The sequence below is a fragment of the Neurospora tetrasperma genome, assembly GCF_000213175.1.
Source record: "Neurospora tetrasperma FGSC 2508 unplaced genomic scaffold NEUTE1scaffold_4, whole genome shotgun sequence".
Lineage (NCBI taxonomy): Eukaryota > Fungi > Ascomycota > Sordariomycetes > Sordariales > Sordariaceae > Neurospora > Neurospora tetrasperma.
The window spans coordinates 3,741,153-3,768,432 of NW_009799102.1; the positions used below are offsets into that span (position 1 = coordinate 3,741,153).

General features: G+C 51.7%; 7 protein-coding genes across 7 annotated transcripts; 2 read left to right on the forward strand and 5 right to left on the reverse strand.

The window, feature by feature from the left end:
* Positions 1-931: 931 nt before the first annotated feature.
* NEUTE1DRAFT_102293 (uncharacterized protein) lies at positions 932-3,060 on the reverse strand (the record flags this gene model as incomplete). The annotated part of the gene is made up of 2 exons (XM_009854277.1): positions 932-2,577; positions 2,652-3,060. 2 exons carry the CDS (start codon positions 3,058-3,060, stop codon positions 932-934), a joined length of 2,055 nt encoding a protein of 684 aa, XP_009852579.1.
* A 96-nt stretch (positions 3,061-3,156) lies between these two features.
* NEUTE1DRAFT_139103 (uncharacterized protein) lies at positions 3,157-4,653 on the reverse strand (the record flags this gene model as incomplete). The annotated part of the gene is made up of 3 exons (XM_009854278.1): positions 3,157-3,291; positions 3,845-4,557; positions 4,644-4,653. The coding sequence occupies 3 exons, from the start codon at positions 4,651-4,653 to the stop codon at positions 3,157-3,159; spliced, it is 858 nt and encodes a 285-aa protein (XP_009852580.1).
* A 353-nt stretch (positions 4,654-5,006) lies between these two features.
* Positions 5,007-6,423, reverse strand: NEUTE1DRAFT_84722 (uncharacterized protein; the record flags this gene model as incomplete). Its single annotated transcript, XM_009854279.1, has 2 exons — positions 5,007-6,060; positions 6,184-6,423. 2 exons carry the CDS (start codon positions 6,283-6,285, stop codon positions 5,179-5,181), a joined length of 984 nt encoding a protein of 327 aa, XP_009852581.1.
* Positions 6,424-6,797: 374 nt separating this feature from the next.
* On the reverse strand, positions 6,798-8,959 carry NEUTE1DRAFT_130794 (uncharacterized protein; the record flags this gene model as incomplete). Its single annotated transcript, XM_009854280.1, has 6 exons — positions 6,798-7,292; positions 7,348-8,087; positions 8,138-8,423; positions 8,482-8,529; positions 8,583-8,771; positions 8,870-8,959. 6 exons carry the CDS (start codon positions 8,957-8,959, stop codon positions 7,179-7,181), a joined length of 1,467 nt encoding a protein of 488 aa, XP_009852582.1.
* A 7,962-nt stretch (positions 8,960-16,921) lies between these two features.
* NEUTE1DRAFT_45649 (decarboxylase,orotidine phosphate) lies at positions 16,922-18,112 on the forward strand (the record flags this gene model as incomplete). The annotated part of the gene is made up of 2 exons (XM_009853349.1): positions 16,922-17,473; positions 17,507-18,112. 2 exons carry the CDS (start codon positions 16,922-16,924, stop codon positions 18,110-18,112), a joined length of 1,158 nt encoding a protein of 385 aa, XP_009851651.1.
* A 1,100-nt stretch (positions 18,113-19,212) lies between these two features.
* Positions 19,213-22,565, forward strand: NEUTE1DRAFT_66044 (uncharacterized protein; the record flags this gene model as incomplete). Its single annotated transcript, XM_009854281.1, has 4 exons — positions 19,213-19,371; positions 19,433-20,312; positions 20,373-20,431; positions 20,486-22,565. 4 exons carry the CDS (start codon positions 19,213-19,215, stop codon positions 22,370-22,372), a joined length of 2,985 nt encoding a protein of 994 aa, XP_009852583.1.
* A 1,887-nt stretch (positions 22,566-24,452) lies between these two features.
* NEUTE1DRAFT_102298 (uncharacterized protein) lies at positions 24,453-26,712 on the reverse strand (the record flags this gene model as incomplete). The annotated part of the gene is made up of 4 exons (XM_009854282.1): positions 24,453-25,769; positions 25,823-26,182; positions 26,236-26,398; positions 26,441-26,712. The coding sequence occupies 4 exons, from the start codon at positions 26,710-26,712 to the stop codon at positions 24,453-24,455; spliced, it is 2,112 nt and encodes a 703-aa protein (XP_009852584.1).
* Positions 26,713-27,280: the final 568 nt, after the last annotated feature.

Here is a 27,280-nt window from a genome sequence, read left to right on the forward strand (position 1 = left end):
GTAGCCCACTGCAGAGCGTCATGACAGCGCAAATAAAGATAGCAAGGAACCAAGTGCAGCGGGGCCAGATAGGAGCTCCTGCAATCATGGCTGCAGCTGCATCCAATCACAGTGTCAGGATAATGTAGAGTGCTCTAGAGGTACGTACCATCAGCCCCTGCCTCCTTTTGATGTCAACAAACTCGTCTAATTCCACCATCTTTCTTGACGGAATCACTCGCAACAAAGAAGACTGCTGAATCCCTGCCTAGAAGATCTCTATTCCACGTCAAAGCACCGCCAGACAAGTGAATATTTTCACCTTCCTTTCCAACCCTGATACCGTGGACATCAAGTATTTCTGAACCAGCAAACAGCAACTTCCTCACTTCAATTCCCCTTTCACGCCTTGTTTAATGATCCTTTTTTCCCCCACGTATTCCTCGTAATTTTCTTCAGCCACTATAGCAAGTCACAGTTCCATACTCCCAGGGTATCTGTATCTTTGCACTATCTTCATTGCTTCATGACGGCTTGCCAACATCGGGATGGGCGACAGAGACACTTTGACATACACCTGTACCGAATGAAACGACATGATTAGTAGTTGAATTGGCATATTGGCAAGGCGTTTAGGTCTTCCTTGTCGAATAAAAGGTATGAGCCTGGTTAAGAAATGCTTGAGAAAGGTGAGAAAGAGGTCTCGTGCTTACGGCTGAAGCTGTCAATGGGTTCGTAGATATGTCTTTGTTATGAGAGGTCGTATGGATGTTGTAACTCGGGATGTTTCTCGACGGGCGGCCATTGGCTTCACTAAAGTTTTCATTGTTCTGAACGGTTGATACGAAGAACTTGTCGTCATTCAGGACAGAGGATGGTGATAATTCTGATACGTTGACGAAGGAGAAGGTACATACTCGATCTAGCAGAGTGATACGTCTAGCAGTCCTCCTCAGATCAGGGTTATCTGGCGCCGTTTTGAACCGTCCCACAATGAAGGATCCAGTTTAGCCACATATCCTACCCTGCTATAAACCGAGTTCCCATCGTGAATGTCTTCCCTGAGAATAAGACCTGTAACCCCCTCACTCGTGTGACAGAAGATACCTAGGCATAACAATTTGCCCTCAACTGGACCGATAGCATTTGGAGAGAAGCCGCCAGCAGGCACGCCATCCTTGCGAAAATATACAATCCAGTCGCACTTGGTAAAATTTGAAAAGTCTAGATCAGGGTCTAGCTCAAAGAGGAGAGCACCCTTTAGCTCCAAAGCCGCACCTTCTTTAAGAGCACCATAGTCATCGCCGTGCTTGGGCTGTCCTTTGATGCCCACAACCTCTAGTTCGTCCAACCATCTGTCCGCTAGACCTGGTGTATTGTTGGTCATTCTCCGGAAGGGTGGGAACACGGGGAATAGAAATTGCTCATAACATATCCTGTAGCCGGGTGAAACCCAGGACCAACTGGGGGCAATATAATCTGTCCTGTCCCTTCCTATGGGAATATGATATGATCTCCAAAGCAATGCTAGCGGTAGATGGCAGGTCCATATCCCGGCGATGTACTTGGCATTGGGAAAGTATTTCTGGAAAGATTGCGCAATGCCAGAAAGAGCAATTAGCGTGTCGGTCTCCTTGGTCAAGGATCGAATAGAATAGTCCTCGCATAACCTGAGCCAACTAGCAGTCATCCTATGAAATAAGATGGGGTCTTGCGGGTGGCTTTTAGCCCATTCCTTCTCCTGGCTTGACTGTACTCGCTCTATTATGTCCATGGCATGATACCAGGGCAGCTGCGTAGTTCCTTTGAGCTCACAGCACTCCCAGAGCTGTTGTCGAAAGCCAAAGTGAATGACTCTAGTTGAGAGTTCTTTCTCCTGAAGAGCCCACGCACGGTACTGGAGGGGACTACCACTCTCACTTGCCCTTCTTAGAGAAAACAAGCCGTCATATTCGGAGTTCCAAGCGTCTGGACTGGATACAAGACGTACATTAAACGGCTCGTTTTGGCCATCATTCGCGCTGATATCGATTAACATGCTCTGGTCCGTTTGAGTCTTCTTGCGCAGCCCCGCTGTACTATCCTTAGAGCTGAGAGCGGCGAGCGTGCAGTAAGATTGCGTATATACATCCGCCATCGTTGAAGCTTCCCGGGCCCATTCATTCTCTTCATCCTGGATTATACACAGAGAATCAATCCAAAGATACCGTTGTCCTAACTTTCTTGTTAGAACAACTGCATCTTGAAATGTTCTAGGGAGTTCCGCAAAAGAGATTCTCTCCATTCTGACAGAGAGGCTCGCCCGTGTGGTGGTAAAAAGATGTTTCTCTGGCGGTCCCCAGCAGTGACTCAAGGTAATATACCGGGGCGCGGATCGTCCTTTTTGAATCTGGTCCGAAGCAGAGCGGACTAGTTTGATGTTGTCTTCAAGCTTAGGCGATCTTCCGTTGTTGAACGCCTCAACATCCAGCAGCCTGGTTGGTAGGAAATCCTTTGTGACGTTGTTGCAGCTTGTGTGATTGAGTTGGCAATTGGTAATCCAGTCCTGAATGAGTATGAGATCTGAGTTCTTATCTGCTGCGGCAAGGGAGCGGCCACCTACATAACAGACAACAGAGGTTAACATGGTAACAATTGCCCTGAATATGTAACAGCTTGGATGTGCGACTTACGCCATGAAGATGGAATTGGATAAACTTCACCTAGCGAGGCTTCAGCTTCCTCGAATTGGCATGAAATCCCGTAGACAACGTTCTCAATTGTACGCTTCTTCACCAGTTTGCCTGTTCCAAAGAGGGTACTTATAACAACCTTGTTCCATCCAGCACGGTAACTCCCTGAGCACAAAAGTTTGCATAGACCACAGCCATTTTGTGCTTCAGCTCGCATCTCCTTGAATGGCTGTAGCTCGACAGAAATCTCCGCTCCTTTCCCAAATTCCCAGGTCCAGAACCAGGCCGGGATTTTAGAGCAGACACCGCAGAGCTTCGTGGCCGTTGGGCAATTTGAGGAAATGAAAATAGTCTCAGTGTTGGAATATCGCGAGGATTCATCCTCTGGGGGCGTTGGTCTGGTTGACATCATCGTAGGAGAATCTCCCCGAGGGAGTCAATCTCAAGACCAGTTTTACTGGACAAAGCTTTGTTGCCAGAAACGGCTTCCAGAGAGTCTCTAGGGCTAGAGGGGGTTTTTCGATGCGGACTGCGCGGATGTCTGGATGGTATCTCTGTTGGGGGGCGTCTGGACAGTGTTGTCAGCAGAGGTCGCCTTGAGAGTTTCGTAAGGATCGAGCTGGGGTTGGGCAAGATGTGGCTACGAGAAGCAGATCAGAACAATCAAGGCAACTACGTACTGACGTGCCATCTAGACCAATGGTGGTGCTCGTCCGCAGCTGGCGGGCAGCTCTTGCCAGTCATACTTCGGAATTCTTGATACAGCTCCTTCCCTGTGCTTATCTCTTCCTGGGTCAATTCCTGCTTCGACGGCCCGAGTATGCGCATTACCAATCATTGGTCAACCATCAGTCAGTCTGTCCCTGTCCATCACCACTCAGCCTAGAGGTACCTACTGCATAAATCTTCAAAACCACCCCATTACTTTGATCAGTTATCTCAACGCATTTCCAATATCCAATCGGTATTCAGGACAACAAAATCTCTGCCTTTCTCTCCATCTCATTGTTCTGCAACTACTCACATTTATACCACAAACACTCGCTCTCCCAGCCACTCTTCCAGCTTTTCCAACAGCACCAGAACCTCACTACCCCCATCCCCCTCTTCATCTTCATCCTCTCATCCACCCACCTCCCACTTGCAATTCTCCTTACCAACTCCCTTTATCTCCCCCTGCTCTCAATCCTTACCTCCCTCTCCCTGCTATAACCTCCATCCCTGGCATGAATCCACCCGGCCTCCTCCAAATCCCTCCTATCCCCCGTCCTATCAAACTGCTTTACAAGCGCCACGCCCATATTCGCCAATGCCACCACCACCTCTCTCTGAACCTGTGTCTGTACCTCTACCTTTATCTCTACCCGGGCCTTGGAATGAAGATCCAAACGACACACAACCCTATCATCTCCAGACGTCGCGGATACAGCGATAAGCGAAGAAGCTAGGACTAGAGCTACCTGCCCCAGCACAACCGCTTGTTCCAAGACGTTGGTATCTCCTCCTTCTTCGCTTTTTGATTGGGACTGAGAGTATATCTGAAGTAGGGAGGTGGTTTGTTTGTTGAGCGAGGTGAGGAGGGTGAGATGGTCTTGGTCTCGGTCTTGGTTTTGGTCTTGGTTTTGGTTTTGAATAGGTTCTAGTTGATCTTTCTGTGCAGCATGGTGGTCGATGCTGAGTTCAAGGCTTCCACGTTTGGTTACCTGTAAGACGACCTTATGCTGCTGCTCGTAAGAGAGGGTCTCAGCTTCTGAGGGGAAAAGAGTCCGGGGAATCGCCGCCGCGTTGTCTTTGAGGTGAATCTCGGTCTCGGATACTACAGATGATTCCTTCAGATAATCAGCTCTTGAAGGCAGAGTGGCGTGGTAGAGACTAAATTCATTCGTGGGCGGATGGCTGTGATGAACTAGGCGCATAAGTTAGTCAAGATGTACGAAAGCAAAATCCCACGAGGATCGAGGATGAGAGGAGCTGGTTTTTGGCGGGACTTACCGTCGCCCATTGTGCTTAAACAAGAACCAGGAAGTGTTGGATTATTGTAGTTCAGGCTCCCCGACTATTACCCTAAAGTTCGACGAAAAAAAGTAACAGGTAACTGTGAAGTTATTGCAAACACAGAAGCCGAAAAAAGCCACGTGAGAGCAGACCCGTTTCGAGTAAACAAAAACGAAAACTTAAAAAATCTGGGGTAACAAGAGCATCATGATCCTTCTTATCATATACCTCTACCTCTCTAAAAAAATAAGAAAAAAAAATAAAAATAAAAAAAACCTTGACGAGCGGTAGCGGACTGGTTTACCTAACCTGTTAGCTGGTCTCATTTATGTTGTTTCGGACGAGCTGGCCACGGGGCTTCGTAAAAAGTACATGGTATTATCGTTTTGGTAAACTGCTTTCTGCGGTCTACGCTGTTTGTTGTTCATTATGTTATACGGCAAAGCGGGAAAAAGGCTTGCTGGCAGGTTGAATCTTTCTCAGTCATGACCATCCCTCTCAATCCCTCTCACGTCCTCCCACCCCTAGCACCCTATTTCTTTCCCTTCCCCTTCTTCTTCCCCGCCGCCTCACTTCCACTCGCCCCCGGACTCGTCGCACCACTACCTCCCATCCCACCCATCCCCCCCAACATATTCGCCAACCCACCCAATCCTCCCATCCCTCCCATCCCCTGCAACAAGCTCGCCATATCCGGCATCCCACCTGCTCCCGCTCCTGCTCCCGCTCCTCCTGGCATCCCCGGCATGCCCGGCATCCCACCAGGTCCCATCTCCTTCATCATATCCTTCAAGAAATTCTCACTGACCCCACCGCCCGTCATCGCCGGACTATAATACGGCAACAACTCACTCATCTTCCACCCCCTCGGCACCGCCGGCCTCGGCCACTTCTTGCCTTCCTCCAACATTTCTCTAGGCGGGGGTCCCGCGCCCCTCACCACGACCCTCAACGCCGGACTCTCGTCCGTCGTCGGGTGTTTCTTCAGATGCTCCGCCACGAGGATATACAAGTGGTGTTTATTCTTCAGCTTCCCATTCTCGCCATGCAGACGGATGAATTCCTTGAGGTTCACTTTGACGCGACCAGGGTTGGCCCAGTCCTTGGGGTGCAGCTTGCCTGCCTCGAGAACGACGGAGAGGCGGAGCTGCGCGCAGGCGTTGACGATTTCGGTCGCTAGCGGGTTCGGCACAGCAAGCTCCTTGGACACGCGTCGGCCTTCGGCGCGCGAGCGCGTGGCGTCAAAGTAGCACGGGTACAGGCACTGGAAGGATTTGTAGGCCGAGTCGTCGGTGGTGGTTTGCATCTGGGGGTAGCCGGGGGGCTGGGTGTAGGCTGGCTGTCGTTGTTGTTGTTGGGAATATTGTGGGGGAGGGACTTGTCGTTGTTGAGCGGCGGCGGCAGCCTGGGCGGCCTGGGCAGCTTGGAATTGTTGGTGTTGCTTTTCGGCCTGCGCGCGGTGGGCGGCGGAGAGAGGGGTGAAGGAGGGCCCGGGCATGACTTTGGAGGCGTAGGCGGGAGGAGCGTCGCGCTGGACGAGAATGTCGGATTCGGCAAAGTCGTCAATGTCGCCCTCGGAGGGGTCGGACATTTCAAGGTCGCTGTCCTCGACTTCTTCTACCCGCGGGTGGGAAGGCATCTTGGCGGTTGTCTATGACTGACACTAGCTCTTGACCTTTGTTCGTTCGGTAGGTATTTGGGTGAAGTCGGCCTCTGAGCGCGCAGATACAGTTGAGGCGACTAGGTCTGTGATAATTATGGCAGGGGGGCAAGTGGAAGGTCGCGGTGGTTGAACAGATGAACCAACAGCTCCCCGTGAGTTGTTGGAGAAATGTGGGGTGGCCCGTCCAAGCTGTCGATGTGGTTTCAATTGAGTTGAGTGGGGTAGCCGGCCGGGGAAATAAAGTGGAGTCCGTGCACACGGCTCCGGGCCGGCAACGAACCAGCGGCACCAACCGCCAACCTCGAGTCAACTTCACCAACCGTTTTCATGTCCAAGCGATGCTTTGCGTTCTTGTGAATATGTTTTTTCCAAGATAAATCTTGTTGGTACCTTTCATCTGTACCTCGCCATTCATTTAGTCGTTGTAAAGTTTAGCACAATTCGAAAGTGATCTCGTCCAAGTGTACTTGGAATAGGTATCAAGCTAACAAACAAACTAGATTGTATTTTGTACGTAATGTTTCTCCGCTGTTTAGCATCCGCAACAACAAACAACTCGAACTATCTCCTAAACCCTGACTCCTGATTTGAATAGACTAGAGAAATGATCAGTTTGCAGAAGACAACAGCCACAGCAAGCCCCTGAGCGTGAAATCCGTTTCTTGGTGCGTTTCATCTCAGATGGATCCTTCTCGGACAGCTCGCCATCGCATTCCCTTCGCTGAGAAAGCCTCCTCTTCGATAATTTTTATTTTGTTTTCCCCAAACTCTTTTTGAAGAACCCCCCTTGATCAGATGGGTTTTCAAATAGACGCCCATCTTCTCCACACCGCGTCAAAGATCCCCTTCAAAGCTACATCGTTCCCTGTCTAAGAGAAGTAGTCATAGGTCTTTGTGCTTCTGTATTTCGTGCCGGGCGGGTGATCGGCATCCTCAAATTTGCAATAAGGATGAGTGCAGACACCGTCCTTGACGTTGGGGCACTGAGGTTTCGGTCAGCGCGTATTCAAAACTCGAGGCATGATGAGTGAAACTTACATGATGTCCATAAATACAATCTTCGACATCGCAATCCTGGCCGCTGGTGCAAGGGTTCAAGCGGGCCAAGAAGGCAATAGCGTCAATCTCTTCTTTGCTAGGCTTATACTTGTGTTCGAAGCAGCAGGCGTCGCCCTTTGAACAGGGACCCCTCAGATAATGATTGTTGCAAAGTTTGTTGTTGTCCTTCCTTTTCTTGATACTTTCTAGAGCAGCTGGTGAGACCTTGATGGGCGGGTCCAAGCCACGAGGACCGGGGTTCCAGGCCGGCTGCTTCGGGGTGGCCGAGGCACGAGCATTTGCGTTAACAGGTCTAGGCTGGATAGGAAGCGTGATCTTGGGCGGAGGGCTCGCGTTTCCAATGGCTCCGGCATAACTAGCAGTTGCGTTCGCGGGCGTAGACGTGGTGGAGCTGGTGGGAGTCGGAAGATTGCCGTTGCTGACAGTAGGAGTGGTGGTAGATGAAGATGACGTGGTAATCAAGGGAGAAGTGTTGGTGCGCAGTGATGTCCTGTCTACCAGCTTCTCCGATCGGAAGATCTCGTCGTTGAAGTTCAAAATGTTGACGCCGGTGGAAGCGAGTTCGCGAACAGTCGGAACACCTTCGACGACGGTAACGCGGCGCTTCTTGGTCTCATCTTGGAAGAGCTCATCCAGGAATGGAGCATAGCCGGCATCATGCGAAATGCCGAGAAGAAGCTGCTTACAGTTGTAGTTGCGCAAATTCCATTTCGCCGTTTCTGCTTCGGTTAGTATCTATCAAGTGTGCTACTGGGACAGATTAACCTACCTTTAATCTTGTTATCCGCGCGCTCCTTTCCGTGGCCAACATCAACAAAGTCAAAGGTTGCCTTTCCTTGAGTAAAGCCAATGGTGAACTCCTTGAGAGTTTCCTCAGCCTCCAGGCATCCGTTGCGTCTCATGGCTTTGGCCAAGCCACCGAGGTTGGCATAGACTTTTGCAATGACTTCCATATTGCCCGCAAAATCGCCGCATTGCTCAAGAATAGCGCTTCGCAAAGCATAAGCCGCCTTTTTACCGCCTTCGACTCCTTGTCTGATTAAGGCTTCTTTAAACTGCAACACAGAGTTAGACAGTTGCCGTGAGGAAGCAGGAGACCAGGGGTGGACATACCAAACAGCAGTCACCGTCTATGAGGACGACCACAAAAGGATTGTTGTTCTGCATATTCTGTTTCAATAACTGTCTCGACCAGACTGGCCAGTGACCCTCACCTTCAAGTGATGATTATCTTGAGCAAGGTCCCTATTACGAGACTCGGTATTCGCCACCTGCTGCTGGAGGTCTCTTCTAGAACGAGTGGCATCCTCAAGATCGAGCTGGGCATCTGTAAGCTGTCTCCTAAGGGCTCTGTTTTCTTCGCGGAGAGCATCCTCAACGTTTTTGGAGTAAAGGAGGAGGTCCTGCACAGATACGTGTCAGCCTAATGAATAGAGACTGGCATGAGTTGAGAAAGGTCCATCTTTCAGCCTTTCAGTCACTCTGTTGGACGGAAGCCCACCTCTATCAGCCTCGCGCTGCTGTCGTTAAAAAGACTAAGGGTTTGAAACCTTTGGTAGAAGGCCATAAGGTCGCTTTCGGGGGCAGCCATGATAATGGTTAACCCGGTGGGTTTTAATATTTTGATGTTTAAACTTGAGGCTTTGCAGGCAGCGGAGTGAGCGGGTCTGTGGTAGCCGATATGGCACTTGACAAGTCAAAACAATGGTAGCCGAAGAAAACAACCTTGCTGAATGATGGAGAAGAAAGAGCTATCCTCAAGCTGTCTGCTTAGGGCGTTCTGCCAATAGGTTAGCAAGTGGTTAGGCAGGCAGAGTAGTCACGCCGGTCGTAGAGCAGCTGTCACTTGGCCGCTCCTCCCGATGTCCGGTCCGCAAGAATTCTTTTGTTGCGAGCGACTCGAGACCCGCACGGGATAAGCGCCGTAACAGGGGCTGTGCTTGTCAATGTGGAACTGGGGAAACGGCCGGTGTGCGAGCTTCCCTACTGGGGATATGCGTTTGAACCTCGGATGCTAACGTCGACGGTGGGATAAGGCACGTCTGTATGGAAACGGGAGTGTAGTCTATTCCGTAGCTATGTTCTCGAGACTCAAAGGGTGACAAGCTTGAATTCAAAACTTGTAGGTGTACGACAATGTTCAATGTGGCTGGGAGGAAGGCCGAAACAGCTTCGAGAGACGGGACGAGATGGCAGACATTCTGACGGGTTTGTTTGTTGGACAGAGTGAGGACACGAGGAGGCGATGGATAGGTATATGATTCGAGACGGAAGGCAAAATTGGATGAACTGGTGGCATTGTTAGACCCGTTTGTCTTGCTGGGCAGGTAGGGACAACAAATGGGAAATGGATTATGCGAAGCACCATACCTTACTGTATAGATTCGCTATTGCGCCAGCACGCGATTCACGACGGCGGGCGAAGTCGACGCAGAAATGGTTGATGTTTTAGGGAAAAGAGGCTGTGTGGAGGCTGGTAAAAATTGCAGGTTTGCGATCGGTCGTCAGCCAGGTCACGAAGAGTCGTACTCTGGACCAGATTGTTTGGTTCGTTCGATATTAGGTAACTTTGAGCTTCGGGTTGAAAGTGCAATCGTATGTGGTATCAATGTTTTGCGCTACCCCTCCTTCTGGGCCTCGAAGGTGGCACTGCAAAACCCGACCTCTTCTTGTCTTGACGGAGGAAGACGGTTGGTCGTCTACGTTCGATGAAGTTCCTGCCTGGGGCAGAAGCTGGACGGCCGTCACCTTTCTGTACCAGGAGTAATAGAAGGACCAAACTTTCATTCACTTCACTTGTGATGCTACCTACTAACGTAGTTCGGCCGGTTGGTGTGGTGATGATGGTGCATTGGAGATTCCCTTGACAGGTGCTCGCTGCCCTGCCCTGTCAGCCTGTGGGCCTGGGGCATTCATTCACCATGATGGCGAGGCCGGGCCCGTACCATTCGCAAGCCCACCCCCGCCGTCGTCAGGGCATTTTTTAGTTGGATCCCGTCTCATCTGTGCGGATGGCTACCCGTCTGCCCCATGCGCCTCCGACGACACAAACTTCGGGGTATGTCCATCGACATTTTAGGCAGTTGCGACAGGTAGAGGAGAAGAAGCAAGCATGGCAGGTGTAAGGCAGGTGCATCAATGCTCGAAACAGGTGTGGAGCTGTCTTGCAGCTGCAAGCTCCACTCTTGCTTGACACATTCACGAATCACCGTTGCGGCAGAAATGCAGTGGGCAGGCATCATCTCTCCTTTCAGCCAGGCATCTTTCATCGCAGCTTCACTCCAAACCTCCAATCGAAACCATACGCAACGGGCGCGATAACAGCTGAGGATTCGCCAAACTGAGGACGACAGCAGAGTGAGTTTCGCTTAGCGCCCTGCAGCCCATTTTGGGGGGTGGTAGGTGCTTTGCCCGTCCACTGTTTACTCAAATAGGACCCTGATGTGATGTTCGTTTTGCCATTGGACCGTTTGTCCCCGAGGCTGTCAGGCAGGGTATGGCTGGCAAGGCACGTTATGGATCAGTCCTTCATTTTGATGGAGAGAGACTCGCAAGATTTACCAACTGCGAGATCTGGTGTCCGACTGTCTTCCGTCCTCCATTTTCGATGTTTGGTCCCGAACCGAGTCGGAGCGGAGCATACAACGAAGAGCAAGAGCACGAGCCACCAACACAAGCAAAGCTCCCGTCGTGGCTTTGGATAGGGCACTGTGTGCCTAGTCAAGCGATCGTCAGCGACCTGGCCCACGGGTTTTACTTATCCATCTCACCATGGTACACTAGAGAACACCGATGTGGTCTGGACAACTTGGCGAATCGAAAATAAAACACACTCGATGGAGACGGAGAATCACTTATTTGGTGCTGACAAAGGCCCGAGTGCGGGGGACAGACAGACGGCGGGACGAAAATATATCGTCAGTAATCTTGAACTGTGCACAGTGTGTACCATTAATTGAGCTTTGGTTCCAAATAATCTGTTATGAAATTGGTCGATCATATAATATAGGTGATGTCGGTAGGTGGTTCATCATTTGGGTACACTACACGACACTACGTAGGTGAGACTGTGGGAGACGGCAGAATATATTATTCTTCAGGTGAAGCCTACACTACACGTAGGTTGAGGTAGGCAATTGGGAAGTTTCAATCACTTCATGTTTCGTGATATGATATGTCTTACCCAATATGTCATGTCTATGTACTGTAGTGTCCACAGCTTATCAGATGAGCAAAAGCCAAGCTCCAAAGAACAGCCTCGATCGAAGCTGCCAAGCACTTGGAATAGTTACTAGTCCATTAAGCAATCCAATCCACTACCCCATATCCAGCTATTATTATCACCTTGAGCAACTGTACAACTCCCGAGTGTCTTGGGTAGGTATAGATGGGGAGAAGCACGGTGTTCGTGAGCAGTTTGGCATATCATGATGTCCACCTGGCAGCATCACACACCATCACACTCTCGACTCTCTACTCTAGAGATCTAGACAAACCACAAAAACGAACGAACCGTACCATAAAACGCATCCTAAACCTTGTGACCTACCTATCTACCACACAGCCCGCAACTCGGCAAGGGGATGTGGATGAGGAACTCCCTCCCGTCTCAAGTCGCTCACAAAGTCGTCGTAACTGCCGCCGCTTTCGCGAATTGGCGGCGGACTCCGTCCCTCAAGATTGGGGGCAGTATGTAGTAGACTGTGGTATACATACTGTGGAACTTTTGCTATAATGTAGTGGATTTTCGCAGTGTGTGGAGTTTCGCGAATTCGGTAGTTCTAATAACCTAATGTACAAAGACGGGATGATGGGATTCGGCCTCAAACCTTATCTTTTCCTTTTGGACCTCGATCATTGAAGTGACAGAGCAGTCAGGAATCGGATAACCAAGTCATAGATTGCCACCAACAACCAACAACCTCCAAATTCGGGAGGGACTTCCCGAAGAAAACAATTAAACACTTACAGTCTTCTTGCGTTGTCAATTGTTGTTGTCAATTGTTGTTGTTGGTTGTTGTTGGTCGTGGATTAGTCTACACTAATTCCCGGAAGCTTAGCTCCGTCCAGGTACAGTACCAGTGAAAGTTTGCCGGAACTTCCTTTTAACTTCTTTTTTTCTTTGGTGGTGCATACCAGAAGAAAGGTGTGATCAGTATCGGGATCGTCGCCGAAAGGCCCGTATCCGTTATGGTGCTCCTACTGTATTCTTGGTCCTGAATTACTAGTGTATGCACAGTAGGTAGTGTAGTAGCCGCTAAGTATCGCGCTCTGTTCAAGAATGGGGACGACCGACCGGCGTTAAACTTTTGATACTGTACACGTGTAGATTATTATTGGGAATTTGGGAATCCCACAACATCGGTGCTTCGCCTGATATCTGGACTTTGGGGGGCTCAGAAGCGGCAGTTTTTCATCTTATCGGTTTCCTTTTTTTTTGCATCTCCCATCCCATCCTATGAGATTCTGATTCTCCGACGGCCGGGAGTTCTCTCTTGGCTTTCATTCTTGGGTTGGTGCAAATGGTGCAGTTTCTCCTTTGATCACATTCAGTTGGCAGAGGCTATGCACAATTGACGACCAATCTTTTCTCGTACCTTTTTTTTTTTTTTTTTTTCCTTCCTCCTCGTGAATGCCGTTGTCGGCGTGTCGGTTGTCTTTCGGTTATTGCCTTGTTTCTCGCTTCCATTCTTCCTGCATCACTAGCCGAGGGAATTTTTTTTTTTTTCCAAGTGCCAACGAAGCACGAAGATCTTTGCACCCTTTTTGTTCTCGAACAAACTTAATTCCCATAACCAATTCTCGGGACGCCGATCATGCCTTGTATGAAGAGTGCCTTTTCCGAAAGAGGGATGGGAAGAAAATAAGCGCACCAGAGTAGGGCGTGGTTGTTGGGAGTTGTGAGAGATTTCGTTAGACTACATTGAACACGGGGATATACTGTATCGTGCGCCTTGCTGCTTTGCGATGCGATGCATTTACCTTGGCCGCAATGCACGATGAGAAGCAGAAGAAGCAGCAGCGGGTGTTGCTCTCTGATATGCGAGGCGAGGCGAGCACCCGTTGGTGCAGGTAGGCTGAAAAGCTTGACAGGTGAATCCCGAGAACAGGCATGCTGTTAACACTGCATTGGAGAGCATATGGCACTGTATCAACAGCACCAAGGACGAGGATAGAAATCCCAACGGTCCGGTCCGGGTAACTTGATGTGGTGATCCGAAATTATAAGCGCGAGATTGAGATGGGAATGTCAACGGCGACGTGACATGGAACACAACTTTAAGCTCGCACTTGCACGTATCAGAGGGCTTTCGCAAGCGCGGTCAAATTGATGTCTTGACGACGACAGACTTGTGAGGCGTTGTACATATGCAAGAGCCGTAACGCGTTTCTGCATCCTGACTTTTTCACTTGCAGAGTTCTTTTCCTAACTTCCGCTTTCCATCTTCCGTCTTCCGCGAAGGAAGATCGAAGATCCGATGCGACTCTGCGAAACCGGGATGCGTACAAGCTTTCGAGGCCGCCAACCTCTTTTTGTCGTCGGTAGCCTGCCATTGAGCTCCACCGAGATGCAAGTTGTATCACAACCTAACTGCAATAGTCAGGGCTCTTATTGTTCAGGGTTGAAGGATACGACAGAGGAAGGAAAGGATAAAGAAAACGCTGGCGAGCAGCAGTATAGTGCATGTGTTTAGAACGGTGGAAGTTGGTGTTTTCTCCGCGGTATCAGAGTGCGGCATCTACACTAGTTAGGATTGCGGGAACAGGCGTCTCGGAAATGGCACCCGCCGCCTGTGACAGGTCTGCCTGGTCACTATCTTGTTTCTTTTTCTGGGGCCATCAATGTTTGAGATGTCCGAGATTGGTGTTTGGGAGTTCCAATTGCTTTTTTCTTTCTTTTTCTGTTAATGAACCCTAGCATGTGAACAGTCGATGAAAAGTGTTGGTGTTGGTTCCTGAATTGTAACCTGTCACCTGTCGCCGAGTTCCCCGCGGCCTGGGTTCAGCGATCGGAGCTTTCCCCGTCCAATGACGGCGACAAGGTTCACGACAATATGATCCTTGCTGTAATTGCCCGTGAGTGGTAACGAGTCCCGAAGACGAAGCGAGGCGGGAATATGTAGTCTAGGTACCAAGCAGTGCAGTGCAGCGGTGCAGCCTGAAGTGCCCTTCGCTTCAAGAAATGCAGATGGAATTGTTGACGACTCGGCTGGCAACGGCCGAATGGTCTGTGCAGGCCCGGCCCGAATGCTCTCCAAACTATTGGGTTGGCTTTGAGGTTCAGCTTGGCCAAAGTCTGAACTGATCTCCAAAGTCCTGCTTTCCACTTAGTATCACTATAGTTTCTGGGGAGATTTCCTGGGAGATGTTGGGTCAAGTACAGTATTAGTGCAAGACACCTCTTTTTTGAGAATCGCGACAAGTTCTCCAACGGCAATTCGTTTTGTACTCCCCACTCTCGTCCTCAGTGACCGGACGCAAAGGAAGGACCTGAGCTGGAGCAAGTGGATGGGTCAGGGGGGTACCTGGCTCTTGCCCAAGTTGAACAGCCCCAAAGTTGACTGACACGAGACAGGGAAACCGCGGACTCGCGGTCTGGACTTTGTGGTGGAATCAAGTGATTTGGCTCGACGTATTGGATGGATCCCAAAGACCTTGCTGGGAACTTCCCGTCTCGCTTTCAGCAACACAGAGAGGTTATTATCAATCAGTCGTCACATTCCCACATCCATGTGAGTCGGTTAAAGTGCAGACTCGGAGTGACATGATGTTGTCCACCACCCCTTCAACCTGAGGATGCGGTCTCCCGTTGTCAGGCGACAGTCCCTCAAAAGCGGTATTGAACATGTGAAAACCCTCCCTGGCATCTCAACGTTGCGTGCTGACCTTCAACTCCTTCGGTTGGATCCCATACGACGTTTCTCTGTGCTTTGGCTCCCGACTCGGTGGGCCGTCCAGTCAGCAAGGTTACAAGGGCCCGGGGCACCGGTTTCGAGGTCCTGAGAATCCAGTCAGGGCCGGAAGGGGTCCTTCGAGGGTCCATATGGGAATCCATCAGGGAATCCATCAGGGAGGGGTCCATCGGGTTCGCAGTTCCATGGGAATCTCGTCTTTGCCAAGGATATATTTACGGCACGATAGCTGGGGAATGTGAATGAACTTGGGGAAAGGTTGGGGCCGATCCTCAGATCTAGGACATTGTCAACAACCAAAAGACTTCGCACTGTTGGTGTTGCCTTAGTTGTGCCGTCCATCCTAATTCCATGCTTTCCTGATTGAGACACAGACACAACGACAGGGCGACAGCTCATCTCCCGAGATCCGGGTCGGTCGAGACCGTCATAAGCTCTCGTCTAGGTATAGCTGCCCACTATAACCCCTCACGGCGGTATCGCCCCTGGTCTTGGTACGGGGTTGAAGGGCCAAGGGGGGGAGACTTGGCTTGGAGGGGCTCTTGTGAACTCGAGCCAAAAAGCCATTCGTCGCCAGTTTGACACTAATATGCTCCTACGGTAACCAATATAAGGATTGCCAGTGTCTTGGTGCCGCGAAAGGACGGTCCCATCGGTAGAGGATGCCGCTCTTGATTACCAGGTCAATGAAGGTGACAACGACGGCAACGCTGGGACGCTCCGGGTCCCTAGTCCAGCTGCCTGTTCCTGAGTAGAAGAAGAAAAAGAAAAAAAGAAAAAAAGAGGAAAAAGATTGCAATCCATTTGGTGACAGCAACGGTATCCATCTCCCGGGTCCCAAGCAACGCATCCCGTCGGGTCACATCGTCGACACATTATCCAGTCGCGAGGGCTCCGACCCCCCGTGAACGAGGCGGGACCCCATCCGGATCCCAGTGGAGAGCCGTGGTTGGCTGCGCCATGTCGGGTAGAGGTCCCCAAAAATTCCTGCCGGCGCTGGCTGCAGGGTCGAATGCAGAGTGTGGCCTGCACAGCACACCCGACCGACCCTGAGTGAACCCCCCATCCCCCTGGCGGACCCCCCGGTACCTATACCACCACCCACCGGGCCATTACCTCCTTTACCGTCACCCACCACACTGTAACTTTTGAGGGTCCACCCAACGTCCTCGGCGACAGGGCACTGTATCGAGAGTTCGGCGCTTCCCAATCAATCCCGTCGACGGTCTTTTCTCTTTTTCGTGGGCCAGACATTGACACATCCCTTCACTTCTTCCTCCCGCTCGTACCTACATATGTAGATCGATGCAGCTGCTTCGACCTCTCGATTCTTCCTCTCAACTTTCCCAATCCAACAAACACCACCGACCACTCCGATCTTGGCCTCTCTTTGCCGAGTCACTACTTAGACTACACGAGTCAAGCTTAGACTTCAACAACCCCACCATCCCACCTCGTGCCGGCAATTCTTTTTAGGTAGCTTAGCTCCATCCTTACCTAGTGATCTTTTCCACTCTTGACGAGAGCTCTTTTCACTCACACGACTTGTCCAACTACAATAGCTACCTCGAGTGTATTCGATATCTTTCTTGGATTGCCTTCCGCTGTACATCCAACAAACTCAAATCACAACAGCCAACATGTCGACAAGTCAGGAAACGCAGCCACACTGGTCCCTCAAGCAGTCGTTTGCTGAGCGGGTAGAGAGCTCGACGCATCCCCTCACCAGCTACCTCTTCCGCCTGATGGAGGTCAAGCAGTCCAACCTCTGCCTCAGCGCCGATGTCGAGCATGCGCGGGATCTCCTCGCCCTTGCCGACGAGGTGGGCCCCTCGATTGTCGTCCTCAAGACCCACTACGACCTGATCACAGGGTGGGACTACCACCCGCACACGGGCACCGGCGCCAAGCTGGCCGCCCTTGCCCGGAAGCACGGCTTCCTCATCTTCGAGGACCGCAAGTTCGTCGACATTGGCAGCACCGTCCAGAAGCAGTACACGGCCGGCACCGCGCGCATTGTCGAATGGGCCCACATCACCAACGCCGACATCCACGCCGGAGAGGCCATGGTGAGCGCCATGGCCCAGGCCGCGCAAAAGTGGAGGGAGCGCGTCCCCTACGAGGTCAAGACGTCGGTTTCGGTGGGCACCCCGGTTGCGGACCAGTTCGCCGACGAGGAAGCCGAGGACCAGGTTGAGGAGCTGCGCAAGGTCGTCACCCGCGAGACCAGCACCACAAAGGACACGGATGGGAGGAAGAGTAGCATCGTCTCCATCACGACCGTCACGCAAACATATGAGCCGGCCGACTCGCCACGTCTGGTCAAGACCATCTCGGAGGACGATGAGATAGTGTTCCCCGGCATCGAGGAGGCGCCTCTGGACCGCGGCCTGCTGATCTTGGCCCAGATGTCGTCCAAGGGCTGCCTCATGGACGGCAAGTACACATGGGAGTGTGTCAAGGCGGCGCGCAAGAACAAGGGCTTTGTCATGGGCTACGTTGCGCAGCAGAACCTGAACGGCATTACCAAGGAAGCTTTGGCCCCAAGCTATGAAGACGGCGAAAGCACGACAGAGGAAGAAGCGCAAGCAGACAACTTCATCCACATGACACCGGGCTGCAAGTTGCCGCCACCAGGAGAGGAAGCGCCTCAGGGCGACGGACTTGGTCAGCAGTACAACACGCCGGATAACCTTGTCAACATCAAGGGCACCGATATCGCGATTGTTGGGCGTGGCATCATTACCGCGGCGGATCCTCCGGCCGAGGCCGAGCGCTACAGGAGGAAAGCCTGGAAGGCGTACCAGGATCGCCGGGAGCGTCTGGCATAGAAGACTGGGGAATAAGAGATGGCGGAGGATATTTCGTTTTCATATGACTGGGATGAGCGTCTACATAATTCTTGGTGGCATCATGTAATCACACTCGGTTATTCTTCTGGCCGGGACTGTATCAGGTCGCAGGCCATGGATATATTGTGGAAGAAAACATACCATAGTCATTTGTAAGGCACGGGCAAGGAGGGAGGTTGTTATTTATTTGGGCCAAGGGTTTCTCTAAGGATTTGGGCGGCTTCGAACGGCGTTTGGGCGATAATAAATGCTTGGCACTTTTGGCCTGCCGTTTTTTGCTGTGTATACCATAATGCTATTTTCTGTACATTATCTATGTCTTGATATTCACTTTGTTTACCTATGTTCTCTTGTTTGGCAACATTCGATATCCAGTTCCAAAAAGCGACGAATGATGAAGATCCTTTTAAACAAAAAAAAGACAGACCAGGGTCGCGGAGTTAACTGGCTTATCCCCGGGCTCGTTTTCCCCTGGACGACTTCTCCGCATTTGGCGATGGTGGGACGTCGAACTTGACTATTTCCGTTTTTTTTCGCAGGCAGTAGAGATCTTCTGCCGATTGATCGGAACTACGCAAGGCTAGTTCTTCAAAGGTAAGCAGCTTCGCGGAATAGGTCCGTCATTCCAGGCATGAAATTACTGATGTCGGTCGTCAGCCCAAAATTGAAGCCATTCAGAGGGACGATCGTACCTTCCCCCCACCCCCAATACAGACTCCAGTGAGGTTCCTTCCCGCCTTACATCAACAGCACATTTGATTAGCCCCCCCACTTTCCCTTCCTCGCTTCTGATTCCTCATGCTTACAAACGACGAGGGTCAAGGTGTCTGCCTGCCGTGAGAGCTGACTGGATCCGTCAATTGTCTGACAGCTCGGGTTCATGACAAGCAGAAAGCGAGTCCTTTCGACGTTGAGGGTGTGATCGTCAAAGTGGTTAGTGATCAAAGGTAAAGGTAGTTTGAGCTCAACTGACTGATCCCAAAAAATACATTCGCGATACATGTGCTAATCTCACAAGTGTCCAGGGGCAACAGACACTAAATCAATGAAAGAGGAACACACTTTACAAAATCAGGAAAATGACTGCCTTGAGCCTCGAGGAAGGCTCCAACTTCAACATCAATGCCAATCACAATGGGTCAAGTCACCATACCCGCGCTGTCTCTGTCAGGCCTCCACCACGGAAAAGAAGGAGGATAGTCATTTCTTGCACAGAGTGTCACCGGAGGAAACAGAAGGTGAGTTGACCTTAACTGAAATTGTCAAACATCTCTATTAACGCCCGCCACATATCCATAGTGTGACCGCAAACTTCCTTGTACAAACTGCATCTCCCGCCATAGACAAGATGACTGCCAGTATGAGTCTGGAGCTCCCACCGCCAAAGAAACACAACGGTATCAGCAGCAGCCAAAGCGAGCACAACGGACCAGCTCCAATGAGACTGAAACAGTAATTCACGGAGCCGGGCTCGATGAGAATAGGGGTAGCATCACGGAGGGACAGTGGTCAGGAGAATCCTCCACCGATGACAGCAATGACCACCAACACATCCCCTCCAACGTTGCCAACATCGCCAACCTCGGCTACTCGACCACCGGCGCTTCGACCTCCACCCTCAGTTTCATTCACAAGATCGAGAATCACTCCGAGTCATCCTCATTACCTCACCCATCCTCCACACTCCCACTGTCCAACGGGGATGGCCGAGTGTCTACATCGCCAACTGACATTGTCAACCGCTACAAGTCTTTGATCCGTCAGCTACCGGCGAGGATATACATCGAGAGACTGGTCGATGTTTACTTTCGGGATTTCAACTGGCAGTACTCCATGCTGGATCGAGACATATTCGATGCTCAGCTAGAGGAGTGGTATAAAATCCCGTTTAATGTGTTTAACAATGGGGGCCCGGGGGCAATACCGCCGGATTTGAGGGTGTTTCCGGCGTTGTTGTTTCAAGTGATGAGTATAGTCATGTTAATTTTGCCTGAGAAGACTGGGAAGGGGGCTCGGGAGGAGGTGGTAGCGGATGGTAGGGATGGGGAGGGCAGTGGTAGTGAAAAGGGAAAAGTTGGGAGTAAGCGGACGGCAAATACGGGAGTCAAAGGAGGTGTGGATTTTGAGGCTCTCAAGTACGCTGGAAACATGACGTTCGAGGATCTAGCGAAGGAGTACAGTGAGTCTGGTGTGGCTATTTTGTCACTGCTGGGCAAGAGGCAGATGACACTGACGACAGTTCTCGCTGGGTTCGTGAGGGCTGCGTTTCTGAAGTTTGTCGCAATGGTTCCCGAAGCTGTGAGTAACACTTATCCCTCTCTTCACAACGACCAGTCTCTAACATGGCCATAGTGGCACGCAATAGGCACCGCCATCCGCGATGCTCAAGAACTCGGCCTCCACCGCTCCTCTCTCGACCCTCGTCCTCCCCCTTCCGCCACCGCCGAAGCCATCCTCCAAAACCAATGGGAAATCCAACGCCGCCGCAAAGTCTGGCTCATTCTTGTAACCTGGGACATCCACTGCGGTGCTACGCTTGGCCGGCCCTCCACCATCGACCTAACCACCAACCCGCCAATCCTACCCATCGACGTCGCTCTTCCCACCACCACCACCACCATGACCAACTGCCGCTCTCCTACACCCATCATTCCCCGCTCCGAAGAAAACGACCCCCCAACGCCCCTCACTCGCATCCTCTGGACCTACAAAATCACCCTCCAACTCGTCTCCATCCTGGCCCTAGAGAAAGAAGGTCCCTGCCCAGCGTCCTTTTCCAAAGTCGATCTTCTCCATCAACACTTGGTAGATCTCGAAAACTCTATCCCTTCCTACTTCCGCTTACACAACCCCGACACCCGCTTCGACTCGCTGCCCCAATGCTACTGGATCCCCTGGGCCCGCGCCCTCCTGCCGCAGCTGACCGCCTTCAACTTTATGGCCTTGCACCGTCCGTATATCTTTGCTCGCCCCTTGTCTCGCCAGCTAGCAGTCGAAAGGGGGTGTTTGGCCATGCTGAGAGCGCAACGAACGCATTTTGAAATTTTGAGACGGGAGATGAGGCAGAATACGTTTACCTTGTTTTTTGGCACGTTTGATGCGATTGTGTTGATGGGGGCTGTGTATATTCTTTTTCCGAAGGAGAAGGAAACGGGGGAAATGGTGGGGGAGGTGGTGCAGCAGTTTAAGTGGGCGGAGGAGCGGTTTGAGGAGATGAAGGAGCGGAATCCGTTGGCGAGGCAGGCGAGGGGGGTGGTGAGGGGGGTTGGGGAGAGATTAGGGCGGGCGGTGGGTGTTGATTTGGGGCAGAAAGGCGTCAGGGTTGGTGGTGGGAGGGGGGATAGTCTGGTATTAGAAGGTACAGCAGCGGCTGTTAAGCCTACCACTGTTGCCGTTGGTGGAAGAAGGAAAAGACTGGCGAGGCAGAGGGTTGTCACGTCTGTTACCACGTCCACGGTTCAAAATGGGCTCTCGACGGCTTCCTTGTCAACATCAGTACCATCGGGTATCGCTTCCAGGGCGGATAGCTCAACCACCACACCTGCCACCGCTACCTCAACAACAACAACAACAACGGGAATAACAACTCCAGAGTCCACCGCGCCCCCTTCCCTTGCACAAAGGCAGTTCGGTACAGCAACGTCCGAGATCAACACCGCCATCACCAACGCCTTTCATACCTCTACTACCTTTCCATTTAACCATACCTCATCCGAGACCATCCCCATCGACCCGAGTCTCAATCCAGCCCTGTCCCCAGGAGTCGCAGATTGGGCCGCCGCCGCTTCCACCATGCCCTCCATATCCCTCCCGTCTCTCCCCGACGACTTCAACTGGACCCACATCTCCCCGATATATGCGACGGGAGACCTGGTCTATAACGACCTGACGGGTTTTGTGTACGACGAGTTTGATCCTGTCGTTCATGATGGCAGTAACCACTTGGTACAGAGGGGTGATGGTGGTGGTTATGAAGATGGGTTGGGAGGAGTCGGCTTAGGGAATGGGCTGGTTACAGGGATCCCAAGTCACATAGATATAGACATGGACATCGCCCCAGGCACGGGGGATGCGGGAACAGAAGGTGACATGCCTAGGTTGATGGGAGTTGATCAGGATGACGAGAACATTGGCGAAAGACAGAGTCAGAGTCAAAGTCAAAATGAGGCGTTGTGGATGTTTGATGGACGGGGGATTGGGGAGGGGACTTGTGTTTGGGGGTTGTTGAATCGGTATTGATTGGCTGATGGCTACCGGTTACTTGTCTGGGTTCAGCAAGGGAAAGAAAAGAAGCAAGCGAGGCGAGTGAAGCAGGTCCTGACGAGTACTGCTGGGTCTCTGGGTGGTTGAAATCAGGTTGGGAGATTCGGACATGTCACTTTGAAAAAGACAATTTGAAAAAAATGGGACTCGGCACTAGTTTTTATGTTTGTCTACCTTTGATGTTATGGCTGTGTAAAGCTCTCTCTGCATTAAGAAAAGAGTAAGAGTTTGAGAGCTGTGTGAAGCAATCTAGCCATGTGTCATGGAGCGATGTATTGTATCACTCGCAAATTCCCTTACCTGGTGATCGCAAACCCCCATCCGTTCTCTTCCCCTTTCAATTCCCTTTCGGCTACCGTTCCCAATCCCTTTGCATCCCCTTTCGATTCTCATCCTCATCCCCATCCCCACCCCCATTCCCATTCTCGATTCCATTCTAGTGAAAACCCACCCTCTTGAGCAAGTCAAGTCTCAAGTCTCAAGTCCCATGCGCTCAATCAATCAAACCCCGTCCGTACCCATACCATAAACCGAAACCAAGATCCAGCCTGTCCTGTTCTGAAACCGCGAATAAGCAAAATCTACCTACTCCGTTCTGGTTCCTCCATCATTCCCCGTGATGCCCCGTGATGCCTCGTGTGTTGTATCGTGTTGTATCGTGTTGTGTTGTGTTGTGTTGTGTTGTGTTGTGTTGTGTTCAAACCAACCCCGTTCAAACCCCGTGTTGGAAGTGCGAGTTAATAGTAGCAAAACCCCCGACCATTCTCCCATGGTTCCCCTGAGTGATATCCCGTGAGTGATGCTCTGTGATGCTCTGTGAGTCATGCGCCATCATCCCCCCGGATGCCCAGTAAGTAATGCCCATCATTCTCCCCTTATTCCCTCCCATGATGCTTTGTGAGTGATGCCCCATCATCCCTCCGGATGCCCAGTCAGTAAGTGACATGTCATGTCCATGTCATGGCATGTCGGTTCAGTTCAAACCCCATATCGATGTCAGCCAGCCAGCCACATAAAGACGGCCAGTCAGATGTACCTAGCCAGCCAGCCAGATGTACCTAGCCAGCCAGTCGATGCAGCCTTCCAAGGATACCGAGGATACCTAGGTACCTACCGACCGAGATATCCCAAATCGGTACATACCGTCCCGCTCATGCATGGAAGACAACCTCAAGACAAGCAAGGCCGGGTATGTAGGTGATGGGTCCATAGGTAGGATGTTGATGCGGGGTGAGGGGTACTTCCTACCTAACTCCTTGGGGTGTTCGTGTGTTCGGAGTGTGGTGATATTGCTAGGTATGCTTTGTGCGTATCGGATGTTTGGGTGTGTTGTGTCCGTGCTGTTGTTTGTTGTTGTTGTGTGAAGTGGAAGCTGAAGTGAAGTGAAGTGAAGTGAAGTGAAAGCTGAAGTAAAGTGAAGTTGCAGTTGAAAGTTGAAGTGAAGTTGAAGTTGCACTTGAAGATCAAGTTGAAAATACGATGCTATTAGTGATAAGTATGATGTACGATGATCACGCATCTCTTTTCTTTCTCCTCTTCCACAAGCAAGCAAACCGTTGAACCCCTTTTTTTGTGCTTTCGTGCTTTTCTGTTTTCCGTTTCTCCCCCCGCCAGCCAAATATGAAAAAGGAAAAAAAGTAAGATACCAATGTTGAAAAGTAGAAAAAGGAAAAAAGGCAGGAAAGTGAACCCGATCAACTCCCAAATAGGTTACCAATGGCGATTACCCCATGGACGTGTAAGGAAAATGAGGGTATCATGTTGTTATCTGCGCCGTGAATGCGCCGTGTGAATGCCGTGAAATCATTGAGCGATCAAACCCCAAGACCCAAGACCCAAGGAAGCAAGTCGTAATGATGTTGTATGCTGTGTGCTGTCGAAAATAGCAAGAAGGGACGTATGGCTGTGGTATACCAACAGCCCAACCGATGATTAGATGTATGTATCGCCAGGCAAAGGCAATGCCGCCGACTAGAAGGAAAGGAGTGACTCATGCTACCCCCCAAGCACTTCCACATCCTCCCCGAGTATCAAGTTAGGTTAGGCGACAGGCAGTCTAAACCATAACCAAAACATCACTCCTCCTCACCAACCTCGTCCCAATATTCATCCCCCTACTATCATCCCTCATCGTCACCCCGGGCGTCACCACCAGTGAAATCCTCATCTGCCTCGCCTGCAACTGTCCCGCCGGCACCTCACTATTCACCGCCGTATGACTCGCCTCCACAAACTTACTGCACGTCTCGCTCCACAGATAAACATACGTCATCCTGGATTCCCATCCCATCTGCGCAACACTCCACGCCCTCTCGGCAATACTAAACAAATCAAACAGCGCCTCATCACGCACATCGCTCTTCGGCCCAGGCGGCAAAAACGGTCCCACCATCTTCTTGAACTTTTGGTAGTGATCATTCACTTTATAGTTCTTGAATTCCGCCCATTTCGGGTGATCAACCATTTGCTTGACCAGTTCCGCCTGGCGATTGACCATTGCTTGACGCTCGTGCGTCTTGCTGTGGTTTTGGGCGCCTGAAGAGTCCTTGAGGCGCGCAGAAAGGGAAGCCATTTCTTTGTCGACTGAGGGCTCGTATCCCGTCCATCCCTCGGATTGGAGCATTGTGGATGTGATGTATTGTACGAGGAGGCGTTCGACGAGGTAAGGGCGGGAGACGTCGTCGTTGAGGAGGAAAGAAACGTGCGATTCGCCTATCTTGCGGCCGCGGCCCGGGTAGACGAGGTCGCACATGTAGGAGAAGAGGGAAGGGGATTCCTTGCGGAGACGTGACTCGACTTCTGGCATGGGTTTGCCAAAGTATTTGTGGGTGAAGGCGCGGATGACGACTGTTAATAGGTGGGTGAGTTTGCCGGAGAAGGTGGCGGTTGGGCCGTCCTCGTCGTGGGTCTTGGGTGTCGGAGGGATGAAGATGGCGGTGGGAGGACCGTGATCGTGGGAGCGATTTCCACCGCCACGACCGGAGCCGGCTGAGCCACGAGAGACGGGACTGCCCCATTCGGAAACAACGCGGCCGGTGCCTTTGCGGTGTGAGCTGTGGCCACCACGGTAGTTGAGTCGCTGGGAGTGGGCGATGGCAAAACCCGAGACAGAGCGAGGGGGGAGGGGGCCGCCGAAGTGGGTGCCGGGCATGAGGTTGTGGCCGCTGCGAGGAGGACGAGTGTTTGAGCTTATGGCGCGGGAGGCTTGCCAGTCGCGAGGGCCGGTGGGGGTGGGGGAGGCGGAGGAGTCGGTGACGGATGTATAGGGGGTGGAAGAACGGGAGAGCATCTCCAAGGCCATAGCCTTTTCTTCAGGGTCTTTGCGGACTTGCATCCAGAGGTGGCGTTTGCCGGCGATTTGTTCTTGGAGGGCCTACGTATTTGTTAGTCGTCTGCCGGCACCAATGTTCTCGAGTAATCACATACCTTGATAACCCTCTCATCCTTGTCCTTCTCGGCCTTCATGTCGGCCTCGAACTTCAGCATCCTTGTCCGCTCAGCCCTGATCTCAGCACGCTCAGCTTCAAGCTGCGCACGAGTCCCATCATAATCCATAGTCTGCGACGAGTACATCGTGCGCAGGCTCTCGCACTCGTCACTTTTCCTATCGAGGCCTGTCGCCAAGGACTCGGCAGCGCTGGAAATGGTTGTCAAGTGCTTGAGAACCTGGGTAATGTCGACGTCAAAACCCTCGCGGAATTCGGAAGGGACGTGTTCAGAGCTGTCGACAGCGTGTTTGAGTCCCCAGAGCCGACGGTTGGCATCAGCGGCGTGTTTGCGGATGTCCTGCTGAGTGTTAGTTGATGCTCAATGCGAGGGAGAGGTGAGAAGGGATTTACTGAAATCGCAGGGTGGTCTCCACTGCGAATGAGTTCCATGGAACTCAAACCCTGCGACAGATGCTGCACCTTATTAGGCGGCGTCACCTGGTTATCAGGTATCTGATACCGCTGAGGCGGACGTGATGGTCCCGAAGGATGGTGCGAAGCTCCAGGCTGGAAGCTGTTGAAAGGTTGAAGCTGACCATGACCATTGCCAACATACGTGCTGCTGCTAGAGCGCGAATGTGACGAATGCATGGAGACAGCCGAGGCCATCGACGAGTGTCGCGAGTGGCCGTTGACGCGGGCGCCTCCTGACTGCCTCTCGCTTCCGCTGGGCTCGCTAGGAAACGTGTCCGTATCGGGAGTTTCGGTCTTGTAGCTCTTAGTATCAGACCTCCATTGTTGGTTTCCCCTTGACGGGGGGGAGAAAAGCGCAAGGCGAGCGCCGCCGGCGTCAGACGAGCCGTCGCTGGAGAAGCTTCCGCGACCCATGGTGATGTGAGCGCGATGTGAGCGCAGTTAGAGTTAGGTCAAGGATGGGTGGGAAAATACTGAGGTCGGTAAGGAGGATGTGTGGTTAACGCGAGGGGATGGCTGTGGGTGTGGGAAATACTTTCGCAGACAGCGAAGAGGAAGTTGTCAAGGAAGACGTTTGAAGAGTATGGTTAGCAGCGCACAATCAAGTTGACTCCTAAAGTTCGAGATCCAGGCGCAGGAGGAGGTCTGGCGATGGATACTCGAAAAGAAAAGAGAGTGGGAGTAGAAAGTTGGAGAAAGGAAGAAGTGCGCAGGGCCGGCGAGGATTTAAATGCTGCAGAACCCTCCCGAATTTTTGGGGTTCGTGGGGGTTGTCGGGGAAACGGAGTAGACGTAGAATTAAGGTTTCTGTGACCCGTGACCAAAAGTGAAGGGAGAAGGACGGAGCCAAAAGTTCAGACGAGTGTCCTCCGGATGTTCGCGGCGTTTGTCTCAAGGTGCTGGCTCCAGGTCCGTCGTGGACTGGAAGGAGATGGGATACTTGTGACCTCTGTTACCGCAGTAACCGGGAAGATGGGACCTG